General features: G+C 46.8%; 2 protein-coding genes across 5 annotated transcripts in view; both read right to left on the bottom strand.

Annotated features, from left to right (window-relative positions):
• Positions 1,861-11,119, bottom strand: TMEM42 (transmembrane protein 42). Of its 2 annotated transcripts, none has more exons than XM_021071749.1 (3): positions 10,877-11,119; positions 8,894-9,040; positions 1,861-2,112 (listed from the first exon to the last, which is right to left on the bottom strand). In XM_021071749.1, the coding sequence occupies exons 1-3, from the start codon at positions 11,072-11,074 to the stop codon at positions 2,029-2,031; spliced, it is 429 nt and encodes a 142-aa protein (XP_020927408.1). In that variant the 5' UTR covers positions 11,075-11,119; the 3' UTR covers positions 1,861-2,028. The 2 variants fall into 2 exon arrangements, with proteins under 2 accessions (XP_020927408.1, XP_003132198.3); XM_003132150.6 differs by lacking the exon at positions 1,861-2,112 and adding an exon at positions 7,413-8,067 and having other exon boundaries at positions 10,877-11,115.
• Positions 15,368-16,141, bottom strand: part of KIF15 (kinesin family member 15) — a 74,536-nt gene continuing 73,762 nt past the window's right edge. For all 3 annotated transcript variants that reach the window (XM_021071746.1, XM_021071747.1, XM_021071748.1), the window contains one exon: positions 15,368-15,972. In XM_021071746.1, coding sequence (XP_020927405.1) covers positions 15,910-15,972 — 63 coding nt within the window. In that variant the 3' untranslated portion in view covers positions 15,368-15,909. The remainder of the gene's footprint in view (positions 15,973-16,141) is intronic.

Genomic DNA, 16,141 nt, shown 5'->3' with positions numbered 1-16,141 from the left:
CTTCTTTCCTGTAATCACCTTGATGTCCAGGGCTCCCCTGGAGTCAGTCCTCAGGGGAGGAAAAAGCCCTAAATACGAGGCCATGTTAGGCAGATCCTGCCTTGGCTGTCTTGGGCTTTGGAAAGGGCATTGACTAGAAATAATAAAACCTTGGAACCGTCGATATCAGAGCTAGGAAACCAGGAGACAAGATGAGCTGATTTAAAAGGGAAAGGCATTCCCTCATGGTCTAGTGGTTAAGGATTCGGCATTGTCACCACTGTGGTTCGAGTTCAATCCCTGGTCTGGGAACGTCGGTATACCGTAGGCGAAGACAAAGAAAAGGGGGAAAGAAAATGGAGAATGGCACCGTTTGTCTCATACGTGACCCCAACACAGGGCTAGGCCCCATGACCTCAACCACGTGCGGCTGGCCATTCCAGCTACCATCAAGATCAACTCTGGAAGAACTGGACTAACCTTGACTAACTTTCTGGTTTTCTTTTTTCCAAGTTAAAAAAGTAAAAGATATTTGTGATTTTTAAAATTTTGTCTTGAAGTTCCTTCTGTAAGTACAGCAGGTTAAAGATCCAACATGGCTGCAGCTGCAGCGTAGGGTACAGCAGCAGCTCAGATTCAATCCTTGGTTAGAAACTCCCATATGCCATGGCTGTGGCTAAAAAAGGAAAAAAAGGAAAAAGGAAAAAAAAAGTGGCTAAAAAGGAAAAAAATCTTGCTTTACATTTTGAACATATAGTGCATCCATATGGTTCAGGATTTTGTTTACTTATTTTTTTCTTTTTTGGGCTGCACCTGTGGCATATGGAAGTTCCCAGGGTAGAGTTCTAATTGGAGCTACAGCTGCCAGCCTATGTCACAGCCACAGCAATGCCAGATCTGAGTCATGTCTACAACCTACACCACAGCTCATGGCAATACCGGATCCTTAATCCACTGAGCGAGGCCAGGGATTGAACCCATGTCCTCATGGATACTAGTTGTGGTTACCACTGAACCATGATGGGAACTTCCTGGTTTGGAATTTTGCAGGTACTCCCAGCCAATTTGATGCATCCTAGTTGCCAATTTCTTTTAGATCTTTCCAGCGATTTTCTATACACTGAGGAGCAAATATGTTTATAATTTCCCTTCTTATTCACACAAAAGGGAGCATATCAATGTGTTCTGCACTTTGAGTCTTTCCATGAAAAATGTAGCTCGAAGGTGTTGGAGATCAATCTATCAGCACATGGAGCCCATTCTTTTTCACAGCTGTGTGGTATTGCATTGTATGGATGGTCCACCATTTATTTAACTAGCAACTTATCCATAGGCATTTGGGTTACTTCAATATTTCATGATTGCAATCAGTGATGCAAATAATATGTTTGTACAGAGATCATTTTACCTGTAAAACATACCTGTATATTTTAAGAATATACGTGTATATTTACAGGAAGAACCGAATGCCTTGAAGTGGGAATGCTGGGCCAAAGAGCTTAAACATTTAATAATTCTGATATCTATCTAATTCTGATAGATATTAATGCTCTGCCCTCCATAGGGGCACTTGTCGTTTTTTGTTTTGTTTTTTGTTTTTGTTTTTTTTTTTTTTGTCTTTTGTCTTTTGTCTTTTTTGTTGTTGTTGTTGCTATTTCTTGGGCCGCTCCCGCAGCACATGGAGGTTCCCAGGCTAGGGGTCCAATCGGAGCTGTAGCCACCGGCCTACGCCAGAGCCACAGCAACGCGGGATCCGAGCCGCGTCTGCAACCTACACCACAGCTCACGGCAACGCCGGATCATTAACCCACTGAGCAAGGGCAGGGACCGAACCTGCAACCTCATGGTTCCTAGTCGGATTCGTTAACCACTGCACCACGACGGGAACTCCACTTGTCGTTTTTTAAAGTGATGTTAATTCTACTGCAAGGAGCCAGCCTGGTGTGGAAGCAGAAGCCCCAGGGGAGAGGGGATCTGAGATGGAGCCCCGCCCCTTCAGGAACCCAAAGCCTGTCACTGGGAAAGTCGGCTCTATTCAATTCCTCACCTTCAAAGCCAAGGGACTGAATAAGTTGCCCAGGACCCAACAGTTGCCTTTGCTGGCTTAAGAAGAGGCAGAAGCACCCTGGTCACCTGAAAAAATGAGAACCAGGTCAACAGCTTTCTGCTGTCCCGAGGATAAGTGCCTCAGCCCTACATTTTCAGGTAGAATAAAACAAACCAAGCCCCAAAGGGCACAGGGCACATAGGAAAAGCTAGGGCAGGGCTCTGTCTGCAGGGAGACCCCAGCCCTGCTGTGGGCACTCAGGGATGGGAGGGGGAGGCTTGCTTTTCTCTGTATTTCTTTCTCCATCATTGGAATTTAGCACCATGTGCATGAATTACCTATTTAAAAGCTAAACTCACTATTACAAACAGAAAAGAAGAGAAGCCCTCTGGAAAGCATCCTGGCCTGGGAGTGAGGAGGTCTCGGTTTTTGTGGCTTCACTAGGCCTCCTTCAACTCTTTTGACCAATAACGGGTTTGAACAAGATAAACTTTCTTTGGGACCTTCCAAGCCAGAAAATCCTGAAAATCCTGATTGTAAAAGCATCCAAAAGGAAGAGACTTAGGGGTCAGGCAACTGGGTTTGAGTTCTGGTTCCCTCTACTTTAGTTCCTTGTGCAGTGGCATTTTATCCATCAGCTGGTCCTAAAGAGTCCTTTATTCTCACACTTCCTGCTCAGGCAGAGCTGATACCAGGTCTGGTCACAGGCTACTAGGACTCTGAGGCCTTCCCAAGGGATGGATCCCAGCCAGCCCCTAGGACATTGGGTCAGGGACATTCCACTCAAGACCCTCTGCTCTCTGATCACAGAGGGGACAGACCTCAGGCTCCACCATGGGACAGGACGGTTGGAATGGAAAATCTCCTAGAAAAATAGGCATGGGCCAAACTTCACATTACCCCAGAGATGAAGGGATGAGGAAAAGGGAGAAGAGAGAAAGGCAGGGAAGAAGGGCCTGAAAACAGGGGAAGGTGGGAGACAGGAATATATTTTTAAAGAAAACTCCCCTCCCTCCCTCCCTCCCCTTCTTTCTTTTCTTTCCTTCTTCTTTGCCTCTTTTTTAGGGCCACTCAGGTGGCATATGGAAGTTCCCAGGCTAAAGGTCAAATCAGAGCTGCAGCTGCTGGCCTACACCACAGCCACAACAATGATGGGATCCGAGCCACGTCTCAAACCAACACCACAGCTCACAGAAACGACAAATCCTTAACCCACTGAGCAAGGCCAGGGATGGAAATGGCATCCTCACAGATACTGGTCAGGTTCTTAACTGGATGAGCCACAACGGGAACTCCAAAACTCACATTTCATTGAGGGGACCTTGACTTCATAGCCAGAGATGGAATCTTCTCATTTCTGTGTCCCATAGCCTGGCACATAGTCGGTGTTCAGCAGATGAATGAATGCAGAAGTGAATAAGTGAGCTATTTTTTAACTGAGATAACGTGTGGGGGAAGGACTCTGTGCAACGAATCCAGTGCCACCAACACCTGGCACACAGCAGGGCCAAAACCACAAAAGCATCACTGATCTTTCTCATACACATATCTAACTCATCAGCAAACTCCACTGGCTCTGACTTCCAAAGGCATTAGTGTCTGATCACTTCTCCTTTTTTTTTTTTTTTTTTTGGCACACCAGCAGCACATGGAAACTTCTGGGGCAGGGATCGAACTTGTGTCACTGATGTGACAAGAACCACAGCACCAGATCCTTAACTGACTCTGCTACCAAGGAACTCTGAGTCTGATAACTTCTTTTCACCCTACTGCTAGTTTGCCAGTAAAGGCTCCTCCTCCTCTTCCTCATCTGCACAGTGGCAGTGGCTTCTAACAGGTCTTTCTTTTCTAGCTCCCCCCCCCCCTTTTTGGCCTCCCTGAGGCACATGGAGTTCCCAGGTCAGGGATCAGATCTGAGCTGCAGTTGTGACCTAAGCCACAGCTGCAGCAATACTGGATCCTTAACCTACTGTGCTGGGCTGGGGATCAAGCCGGCATCCCAGCAATCCTGAGATGACGTTGATGACATTGTGCCAGAGTGGGAACTCCCTGACAGGTCTTTCTGCTTCTGCCCCTGCCCGCTGTAGTGTGGACTCCCTTTTAAGGTAAAGCTGACCAGCTCTCTCTTCTGCATTCTCACTCAAAGTCCTTTCAACAATCTACAAGAGGCCCTGCATTATCTGGGGTCATATTCTGATTGGCTACGGATTCTGTAATAAGACACCAAATGTACAAGCAAAAAAGGAATGAATAGGGAGTTCCTTGGTGGCGCAGTGGGTTAAGGACCCAGCATTGTCACTGCTATGGATCAGACTGCAGCTGTGGTGCAGGATTGATTCCTGGCTCCAGAACTTCTACATCCTGTGGGCAAAGGCAAAAAAAAAAAAAAAAAAAAAAAAAAAAGGAATGAATTGATAAACTAGATGGACTTCATCAAAATAAAAATTTTTTGTCTTAAAAGAATATCAAGAAAGTGAAAAAGAAAAAATAAGTGAAAAAGACAATTCACAGAGGGAGTGAGTTGCAAATCACCTTTGTGATAAGATACACTTGTACTCAGAATATTTGAATACAACTCAATAATAAAAATATTAAGAAATTCAGTTTACAAATGGGCAAAAGGCTCTAAACAGACATTGCTCTAAAGTTTACAAATGAGCAATAAGCACAAAAAAAGATGCCTGGCATCATCAGTCATTATGGAAAAGCAAATCAAAACCAGAATGATGTACCCCTAGGATGACTATAATAAAAGTGGTGGACAATACAAACTGTCAGCAACAATGTGGAGAAATTAGAGCACTCACATTTTGGTGGTTAAGACACAAAGACAGACATAAATGGGCATATACTGTCCAATTCTATTTATTTGAAATGTCCAGAACTGGCAAATCCAGACAGACAGAAAGCAGATTTGAAAATGACCAAAAAAAAAAGGAGTTCCCATCGTGGCTCAGTGGTTAACGAATCTGAGGAGGAACCATGAGGTTGTGGGTTTGATCCCTGGCCTTGCTCAGCGGCTTAAGGATCCGGCATTGCTGTGAGCTGTGGTGTAGGTCACAGACGTGGCTCGGATCCCGAGTTGCTGTGGCTGTGGTGTAGGCCGGCGACTACAGCTCCGATTAGGCCCCTAGCCTGGGAATCTCCATATGCCAAGGGAGCAGCCCTAGAAAAGCCAAAAAGACAAAAAAAAAAAAAAAAAAAGAAGAAGAAGAAAAGAAAGCAGATTTGATTGCCAGGAGGCTGGGGTGAGGGTACAATAGAGTGATTGGGAGTTTTTGTGGTGATAAAATTTTCTGAAATTAGACAGTGGGGTTGTGAATATAACAACCAACTACTGAATTACACAAGTTAAAAAAGAAGTAAGTAAACTTTTAAAACTAAAAAAAAAAAAAAAAAAAAAGTAGCAATGATCTATCAGACCACTGGCCGTTGAACCTCAATGTTAAATTACCAGCTCCAGAGCAAACGAAGTCCAATCCACCATCTGGGGTTCACACCAGAAAGACAAATATAGATATACAGTTCATTCTCTTATCAAGATAATATACCTGGAGTTCCTGCTGTGGTACAATGGAATTAGTGGCGTCTTGGCAGTGCCAGGATGCAGGTTCAATTCCCGGCCCGGCACAGTGGGTTAAAGGATCCATTGCCACAGCTGTAGTGTAGTATCTGATCCCTGGCCTGGAAACTCCATATGCTGTGGGGCAACCAAACAAAATACACACCTACCTCTGAAATGAGGAAAGAAACAAAGTGAACATTTCTCTGTCTTAGCTGCAGAGTCATGTTTCTGTCTTTGGAAAAACAACTTCTCTTCCTCTTAGAGAAACACTTCATTGTATCCCAAAGTACCCTGGTGAATGGAGAGCAATGCTGCACTTGGGTCAGCACCACCTGTCTTTATGTATTCAGCAGGTGTCTGGATGGGAGGCTGGGGCCCCTCAGAATGTGTGCTCCAAGACAGACTTCTTGCCATTTTCATGAATTGCTTAGAGAGGCTCGACTACCAGTTCTCAGAAGCTTTCACCTTGGCTGGGTGCCTGACCCACATGTGTAAACACACCCTGCAGAGCCATGAATGGCTTTCATCTTTCTCATTGGTAGAGTAATGGAGTCAGATCAGATCAGGGACCTTCACAGGGGTGGGAGGTAGTGGGTGAAAGAGTTCTGAGACTTGGGGAACACCTTTAGACACTTTAAAACAGACTCCTTTTCCACAGAACCTCTCTGGGGCTTTAACATGCTGATGTGGGAGGCAGGAATATTAGCGGGATTAAGAGCTGAACCGTGGAGTCAGACTCAGGCTGACACTATGATTAGGCACTTATCAGTTGTGTGACCTTGGGCAAATTACTCAATCACTCTGAGCCTTAGTTTTCTCATCTCTAAAATGGGAATAATAAGGCTGCCTCTCTCCCCGTGTGGCTGGAAGAAGTCAACATGTCACAGCAGGTCTAATCAATTACCATTCCGTGAATCACAGCTTGGCTTTAGCCCCTGTGATAGCTTAAAAAGAGCAGCAAATTGTGCTCTGGGGATTCTGAAAGAGGAACAGTCTTCTGGGGAGAAGGGAAGGGAATCCAAAGGAAAGGAAAAAGCAAGCACAAAAGCATAGAGGTGGGACTGGACATGGTGGACTTAAGTTGAGATGCAGATATGTGGGTGGCTCAGGCATGGTGCACTGCGGTGTTAAGGAGACAACAAGGAAGAAGTTGGAGAGGTGGGCTAGAGCCAGAGCCCTACCACTAGGAGTCATGGAACAGCTGTGGAAACTCATCTGTCAAGTGCAATGAGTAAGAGAGGAGAGCAATGAACGTGCTACATGTGTGGCGAGGACAGGTCAGATCAGACATGACCTTCTCTCCCCAAGCCTGAAAGCTAAGCAGTCCCTTCCTACTGCAGGGAATGTGGAAGGAGACCTGGGGCTAGCAGTCAGGCTCAGGAGAGATGGGAGGGCTCCCAGACAGGCAGGGGGACCCCAAGCAATGGAAGCAGGTGGGCTCTGCACTCGATACCATGAACTAGGAATTACATTTGCTTGGTATGAGATACCAAAGTCACGGGACCAAAGGACTTTGGGTGGGAGCAACCTCTGGGCCACTCTCCTTTCCTAATAAGTAGAATAGAAAAACAGGTTCCCTGAGGGAGGGCAACCTTTTCTCCTTGAGTACCAAAAGAATGGACAGGTACTCTTGAATGTGAAGAGCACCGGCCCAGGTGAAGTCAAGAAGGAAGCATGCAGGCAGGCAGGCCCCAGGCCTGGATGCAGGGGTGGGGTTTAGACCCCCCTCCAGAATTGCAGCTCACCCTGGCTGCTCTCTCTTACTCCAAAATATTAGGGAAGAAAAAAATTAGCTAAGAATTAAGATTTCACACCTGGCAGTTTTAACTTACAAAAAAAAAAAGTATTTATTAATCTGGTTTTCCTTCTTTTGCTGTAATATAGAAGCCTGACCCAGATGGCCTGATAAATCTGTATTAAGTTGTCAAAAGCCCCACCAGTCACCAATCCCAAAATTCCGTGACTGGTCTTTGTCGGGCAGCAGGACTGCAGTTACGGCAGGATTTCAAGTCCAAAGAGGAAGCTGGCTCACCCCAGGGGCTCCCACATCTGCCAGGGCGCACTGGGTGGCTGGGAAAGGTGAGTCAATAGCACCGAGCAGGTGTATGGAGAAGGCTTCAGGGCAGGACATCGCTGCGGTGAACTCCCCCTCACAGAAGCTGGAGCTGCCCACTGGAAGGCTGCTCCAACACAAGTCTGTCTCCCGGGAAGCCTCTCCCTTTGGCCAAGGGTTGGAAGGCTGTGCACCCAGATCGCCCTCAGCTGTCCCCACACGCCAACCCAAGCCTGAGTCGCCACCACTGTCTTTCCAGCAGCTCTGTCCAGCCCGCTGGTGCTACTGCTGCTTGTGCGGAAGGGCTTTGCTGGTTGGTGGGAGCTCCCTGTGGATGAGGGTGAGTCCGCAGAGGATGAGGAACACTCCTCCCCACCACAAGACCTGCTGGCACTCTCCGTACAACACAAAACCCAGGAAGGCCTGCAGGACAGAGACAGCTGTGAGGTCGGGTGGGCATGTGAGGCAGGACTCGACCATGTGGGTTTTCACCACCTGGCTTTCCCTGCTCCCAGGTCTGGGGCTGGAAGTCTTGGGCATGAGACCCAGCTGTCACCTTCGGCAAGTCCCATCTGTAGAAGTGGGGAGGGTACCTTCTTCATGCACCAGACCTTGGCAAAGTGCACAAGAGGGGTTCCCGCTGTGGTTGAGTGGATTAGGAACCGGACTAGTATCCATGAGGATGCGGGTTTGATCCTTGTCCTTGCTCAGTGGGTTAAGGATCCAGCATTGCTGAGAGCTGTGGTGTAGATCACAGATGCGGCTCAGATACCGTTTTGCTGTGGCTGTGGCATAGGCCGGCAGCTGCAGCTCTGGTTTGACTCCCTAGCCTGGGAACCTCCATATGCCACGGGCGCAGCCCTAAAGTCAAAGTGCACAATAAAGTCCAGTGGAGGCCGGCAGCCATGCCCAGCACACAGAGGACCTACCTGGTCCTCCCTGCCTTGACCACAGGGCTGATTGGCTCAGCCCCACCTGGAAGAACCTCAACCCAACATGTCTCATGTCCAAGTTCACAGACCCCTGAGGAGTAGTGAGTGAATAGGCTTTTTACAGATAGACTTCATCCCCATCTAACTTGAGAATTCCTCCAAGTTTGAGAGATTAGAGAAGGAGCCATCAAGGGTGAAGCCACAGCCCAACCTCTACTTCAGTTCCTATCCCTTCTCCTATCTGGGAAGGCAAGGTTATCCCAAGGACAACCCACCCAGAACCCAGGATAGAGGGACCATACGCTCAGGTTACTCACCGAGCTGAGGATATTTGAAAACGTCACCGTGACAGATGCAATGGCTGAAGACATGGAGAAACTGAGGCCCCGGCTAAAGAATGTCCACATCAGAGAATTGGTGGTAGCCATCATAATAATGCCTAAGATGCAGAAAGCCACGTTCACCTGCAGGAGAAAGTGTCACTGCAGCCACGGCCAGCACACCCAGGGCCATGCTTACTGGCAGCCGTGCCCTTAACAAGATCCTCCACAGACTGGGGGTCCACAGAGCTTTCCTGCACAGGACTTCACTTAACCCTCAGTGAGCAGCACACCCATTTCATGGCTGAAACCATCTCAGAGAAGACACATATCTGGCCATCTTACTGGCCATGTGACCCTGGGCAGAAGTAAAATGCTAATACATAACCACTTTTTTTTCACTAACACCAATCCCTTACTGGCCTCACAGGGACCAATGCCTGAAGTTCATTCAGTTCCAGAGGGCCAAGTATCAGTTGGTATGAGGTATGAGTAAATCAGGGGCAGAGTCCTCACTTCCTAGGATCAAGCAAAGCATGTATTAGTCATGCCTCCCCATATCCCGTGCAAGCTACAACCCGCTTAGGCCACTCTCATGGGGCATTTTTGAGCTTTTACTCCATGCCAGGTTATATGCTAAGTGTTTTAAGTACATTTTCATTTATTCCTTAACTTCATTTTACAGATAAATAATCTGAGACATTTAGTAACTTGGCTAAAGTGCCACAGCAGCGGGGAACTGCCAGGCTTCAAGCCTAGGCAGTGTGGCTCCCTGCTCTGAAACAGGATACAGCTGTGCCTAGGAAACCACCACCTGAGACTGTTTGACTGGTAATCCCATGCATCACTTGCAGGACTTGCAGATTTGTTTGCCTTTTTTGTTTTTTAAAGGAGAATCTTGAGGGAAGAGAGGATTTTTAGAAGCCTCCTACATAATCAGATATGCAGACCCTTTGCTTGGTTTTGAGTTATAAACCAGCCTACAGACAGAACTGCTTCCTCTGGGGATGGTGCCCATCTAAACCTGAGACTCTTATTTTCTCATAAGTTTTCCAGTAGCTAAATATACAGTGTCTTGAGGAGGGAGTGTCTCTGTATATTTACACAGAAGCACTACATGCATCAGTGCAGTCCTATATAATACTGACTTACAACGGTCTGGTGCACAACTGAGAAGCCTAGAAAACCTCAAGGCTCATCATTCCTCAGATTACTTTGGAGCAATCCAAGAGTAACACCCAAAAGGATACCAACTTCAAGCATGGCCTCTCCCCCGAACGAGCCCTAAATAGGCTTAAACCTAAAGAATCTGCCTGCCCACTGTCCAGGTCAGGGCCTAACGCTGCGTTGCAGATGCAATGAAACTTCCTCAACAAGCAGAAGCTGGCCTAAGACTTAGGATGGGAGAGGCAAAGGTACACCTTAACAGACGTCGGGAGGCAGCTGAGGAGTTCTCAGCATTGGCAGAATGTCCAGAACGTTTCTGTCTTCCCTTACGCCTAGGATGTCCCAACTCCCAAGTTTCCTGGCAACAGTGTAGACCAGCCAAACACCCGTTACTTACTGAGGAAAAAGATGGGCAAGAGGCTTCTCACCTTATGAGTCACGTGGAGAGAAATGTTCAGGCACAAAGGGCCTAAAATGAGATGTAGAGTGTGGATGTAGGAGGTGTGCATCTTCCCCCGAAAGCGAACTAGCCCAATCGGAGGAGAGATTTTACATCCCTGGTAAGGGAAGCAGGCCTCAATCCCCGACGTCTCTTACCACCTACATTGGACGAGGGTTGGGCTTGACTTCCAGTGGAAGGTTGCTCTCCTGTCACTAATAATTGCACAGCCTGGCCGCGGACGGAGCCGAACAAACCAGTAGAAGTGAGGAAGCCCCAGGGGCCGCCAGCCCCAACTCACCCCGCAGCCCCGCAGTGTCCCTCATCCGCCCGCCCCACCCGCCCGCCATCCTCAGCCGCGTCCCGGGCTCAACCTCGCTGCCGAAGGCCAGCTTGGCAGAGGCGGCGGCCAGAGCCCCGAACGCTCCAGCGCACAGGCAGTTGAATACTCCCCAGAAGCGGCGCCGCATCGCGCCGGCCTGCAGGTGCGGAGGAAATCCGGCGGAGACGTTAGAGTGCGAGGCAGCACACACACCGCTCCCCACAACCTGCGGCCCTCCGGCCACGGCCATGGTGCCCGCCTCCTTCTCTCCGCTCCCCAGCAACGTCAGCCACCCAGGTCGAACGTGCTCTGCGATTGGACCGCGGCCTCACGTGATGAGAAGCTCACGTGATGGGGTTGCCAATTGAGGCTCCGCAAAGGCGTCGAGGGGCGGGGCCGCCGGCCGAACCCCAGGCTGCCTTCTCCCAGCAATGATCCTCCTTCGCCGTCAGGTTTAGTCTTACCTAGGAGCAGTGTTGGAACGATATCCAAGGCTGACTGTGGTATTGTGGTTGCTGTTGTAGAATAACTCTTCGTGGCTTAGCAGTTTCAACCCTTGCCATTTGATGTGGTCCAGCATCGGCTTCCCTGGAATTTGTTTCAAAAGCCTAACCAGGCCCCGCTGCAAGCCCATAGACTCAGAATCTGCGTGTTTTTTTGTTTGTTTGTTTGTGAGTTTTTTTTTTTTTTTTGGTCTCTTTAGGGCCGCAGCCATGTCATATGCAGGTTCCCAGGCTAGGGGTCTAATCGGAGCTGTAGCTGGCTGCCTACACTGCAGCAACAGCGATGCAGTATCCGAGCAGTGTCTGCAACCTACACCACAGCTCATTGCAACGCTGGATCCTTGAACCACTGATGGAGGCTAGGGATCGAACCCTCAACCTCATGGTTCGAGTCGGATTCGTTTCCGCTCTGCCATGATGGGAACTCCAGAATCTGCATTTTAACAGGACAGTGACCTGCATCTTCTAGTTGGACAATTGCAAGATATGGAGATGCTTCGGTAGAGGGCGCCAGAGACCTTGCATACTCAGCAAGAGGACGGGCTCGTTTCAGCTTCTGATAAATCAAATAGTCCACATGGATGGATACATGCTTATTTTAGGAAATTTAGAAAGGTCTGTCTGTCTGACTGTCTGTCTGTCTCTCTTTTTTCTTTTCTTTCTATCAAGGGCCCGCACCCACCGCATATGGAAGTTCCCAGGCTAGGAGTTGAAATTGGGAGTATCAGCTGCTGGCACAGCCACAGCAGCACTGATCTGAGCTGCATCTGTGACCTACTCCATAGCTCACAGTAATGGCAGATTCCTGACCCACTGAGCAGGCTGGGGATCAAACCCGCATCCTCATGGATACTAGTCAGATTCATTTCCACTGCACCACAACGGGAACTCTGGGGCCTTTTTTCTAAACATGATTTCACACTGCATGGCACTCTTTTTTTCCATTCAGTCCTTACTTGCCATCTTCTCTCACAAGGTGGCTTTGTGGCACCAATAAAAACATGGATAACCCTGATAATTCCTATGTGGTATAAACTGTCCTATTTTACAGCTGAAAAAAATCGAGGCTGAGAGGCATCATGCCACTGAACAAAGCCGTGTGAACCCCACCTCAAGGACAATCCCTTGGAAAGCTCTTATGTTAACTTGAAACCTACGGGAAATCGAGTGGTATTTGTTAGAATGGCGGGGAAGGAGGCAGAGGCTGGAGTAATGAGATTGCAAGCAGAGTTTATTAACCAACAAATCAGTTGGGAGCTCTGAGCAAGTAAGACAAACTCCCCCAGTAAGGGAGTGCTTGGTTTTTTTATAGACAGGGGTCGTTTTGTTGAGCCATGTAGTCTGCAGCCTTGGGGCTATCTTTGTTCTAGGGAACTCACTCTGTTACATGAGCCTGTTCGATAAGGAGTCTGCAAGTCTGGATTTAGCTGGGCTATGCTGATTTTTTGTCCTTTTTAGGCTTTGTTTCACTTTACACCTAAGAGTTTGCACTGGATCAATTCTGCATACTTTATAAGGAGTTTTCTTAGAACAAAAGATGCCTCTATTAGCACTACATGTTGAGCTTCTCAGAGTCACTTCCTCTGTAAAGCTGACTTGACTTTGCTCTCTTTGCAACAGTCCCGTGGTTGTACATCTGACTCCATGTTAGCCTGCAAGCTCCTTGAGGGCAAGGGCACATGTCTTTCCTCCCTAGGTCCCTAGTGCCTAGCACAAGGTCTTGTTCTGGTGATGATGGTTGAATTGATACCATCCTTGGAAACCCTGCTGGAAAGTGATTCCTGTCTCCTGGACAAAAGCTCCTGTGTGCACACCTATCACCTGCTAGCAATCTTGTTAAAATGAAGATGCCAATTCAGATCTGGAGCTGGATTCAGGTTCTGCATTTCTAGGAGACTCCCAGATGGTGCTAATGCTGCAGCCTCAGGGACCACACTAAGGTTGTAACTGACCATTGTCTTCAGCACACACATGCCTAACTGGGCTCCCACAGACAGAAGTTATGCATGTTTCCCTTCTTTGTTCCTGCCAAAGTGCCTGATATTGTGACCAGCTCATGTCCTTGCTACTAATGTGTGATTTACAAACTATGATTTGATGATAAAAGATAAGTAACATTTAAAAAGTTGCTAACATCACCATGGTGCTAACTAGAGCACCCTGAACTGGGAGTATGAAAGGGAAGGAATACCTCATCCCTTATTTATTTATTTATTCATTCATTAATTAATTAATTTATTTGTCTTTTTAGGGCTGCATCCACGGCATATAGAGGTTCCCAGGCTAGGGGTCTAATCGGAGCTGTAGCCGCCGAACCTACACCACAGCTCACGGCAACACCGGATCCTTAACCCACTGAGCCTCATGGTTCCTAGTTGGATTCGTTAACCACTGAGCGACGACGGGAACTCCCCCATATTTATTTTAAAAGCAATGAGAGGAGTTCCTGTTGTGGCTTAGCAGTAACAAACCCAACCAGTACCCATGAGGCCTTGCTCAGTGGGTCAAGGATCCAGCATTACTGTGGGTTGTGGTGAAGGTAGTAGACACAGCTTGGATCTCACGTTGCTGTGGCTGTGGTGTAAGCTGCTGGCAGCTGCAGCTCTGATTCAACCCTAGCCTGGGAACTTTCATATACTGCAGATGCAGCCCTGAAAAAAAAAAGCAATGAGAACAAACCTCAAATATGGCTTATGGACAAAAGATGACCTATTGAGTTCTGGGAGACCCATTCAAGCTAAAGTCACAAATTTAAAGGGACTTTAAGGGCCAAGCAGGGAATTTAAATTTGTGATGTTCCCCCACCCCCACTATGAGACAGTAGGGATGGGTGTGGCCTGTGACAACCTAGGGAGTGAATGTCTTGTCTCTTTCATGCCCTCCTTCCAACCTTACCTAATCTCTTCCTCTCTCTTTTCACTTTGTGTCCATATTTCTGCCCTTTTTTGTTTAGTTAAACAAATGAGCATGTAATACTCTGGGCCAGATCTGTTCCAGGCAGCAGAGTTACCAGGATGACTAAGATCCCCGTATTCCCTGGGTTCTGGCTTTTTGCAATCATAGTATTGGGCACCAGCTGATCACAAACCCTGGACACCTCTCCCTCACTATGCCTTAAAAAGTGCTTTGCTTTGTGAAACCCATAAGGGAGTTTGTGCTTTTTTAAAAAAAAATCTACCTTCCTTCCTTCCCTCCCTTTCTCTTCCTTCCTTCCCTTGTTTCAGCTGTACCCACGACATGCAAAAATTCTCAGGCCAGGGATCGAACCCAAGCCACAGCAGTGACAACGCCAGATCCTCAACCCACTGCATCACCAGGGAACTCCAGACTTTGGGCTTTTTGAGCACTAGGTGTCATACATGCTTTGCTTGGCACCCTGCAAAAAATGTTTCACTTTCCTTGACCACAACCCAGTGTTCGCAGATTGACTTTCCTGCATATGTGTGAGTGGATCCCAGTTTGGTTCGGTAACAAAATGTTCATTAAATGGTAAGTAAAATGTACAGGGTCCATACAATGGAATATTACAATAAAAAGGAATAAAGTGCTGATATACAGAAGTTCCTTGAGGACAGGGTTACTGTTTGCTCTGTTCACTGATGACCTGTGTCTAGCATATAGTAGTTGCTCAATAAGTACATGGTGGTTGAGCGAGTAAATGAACACTGTAAGTCACTTATTATAATGCTTATTTTTAAAAGATTTTATTACATTTTGGTATGTGGAGTCTAAAATATGGCACAAATGGTCTATCTACAAAACAGAAACAGATCATGGACATGGAGGACAGACTTGTGTTAGCCAGGGCGGGAGCGGAGGGGAAGGGGGGAAGTCTGGAGTTAATAGATGCAAACTATTGCATTTGGAGTAGATGAGCAATGGGATCCTGCTGTATAGCACAGAGAACTATATCCAATCGCTTGTGATGGAACAGGATAGTGGATAATATGAGAAAAAAATGTATATATGTATATATATATAACTGGGTCACTATGCTGTACAGCAGAAATAGGCAGAACATTGTAAATCAACTATAATAATTGTTTCAAAAATAAAAGATTTTATTACAGTTTGAAAAATAGTCACATTTACAGTCATAAAATGGGCTCATGAAAACACTTTAAGTAGGAATACAAAAATAGTCTATATTAACAAGTTTGCTATTCATACACACTGAGCAGTCACTAACCTTTCGGCAAGTTTTAGAAGCACTGCATATTGTTGGAGCTTCTGATGTACAATTTAAAGACGATTATGGCAGTATCGAAGCAAAAAATGATCTAGCGACATACTGTAAAACCTCAGCTACAGGCTTTTATTTTTAAAAGGCAGAAGGTTTTCCTGGTATTTACAGTTGATTTAAAGCTTTGAAATGGGGTGGTAACCTCTAACAGCAGATTGCCAGCTGCCACAGGTGTGTAGGATGTGGAGTGTCCGTCAGAAACTTGAGGGGTAGCCCCTCCCCACCATATACACAGTTTAATAGCTATGGTTCTTAATTCAGTACTACTAAGTGGACAAAGGTAGGTCTTACTTTTATAAGAGGAAAAAAATGTCCAAAGTAGGTAGTTGATCAGGATCCTTACAATTCACTCTTTTGCTTTTCTTTTAAAAATACATTTTCAGCACGTAACTTCTCTGACTCCTGGTAATTTTTAAGAAAAGGAGAAGAAAAAAATATAAGGCTCTAATTCTTACAGGTAAGAGTTATTCTTGGCATTCACTAAGTTTAAATTTCCAAGAATTTTCCATTTATAAACTACCCACAGTAAACAATGATCTCATAAACAAGAATCTCATGTGTATAACTGAAT

This window comes from Sus scrofa, chromosome 13 (assembly GCF_000003025.6).
Source record: "Sus scrofa isolate TJ Tabasco breed Duroc chromosome 13, Sscrofa11.1, whole genome shotgun sequence".
Lineage (NCBI taxonomy): Eukaryota > Metazoa > Chordata > Mammalia > Artiodactyla > Suidae > Sus > Sus scrofa.
Note: the sequence above shows the minus strand (reverse complement) of the source record. Positions and strands in the feature narration are given on the sequence as shown.

Bases quoted from the DNA above. Each gene is read 5' to 3' on its own strand.
- TMEM42 (XM_003132150.6), bottom strand. From the start codon at position 11,074: ATGGCCGTGGCCGGAGGGCCGCAGGTTGTGGGGAGCGGTGTGTGTGCT. The intron at 9,041-10,876 runs GTTGAGCCCGGG...TTTCTCCTGCAG, and splicing joins AGCTGGCCTTCGGCAGCGAG to GTGAACGTGGCTTTCTGCAT. The intron at 8,068-8,893 runs GTGAGTAACCTG...TCTGTCCTGCAG, and splicing joins TTTCAAATATCCTCAGCTCG to GCCTTCCTGGGTTTTGTGTT.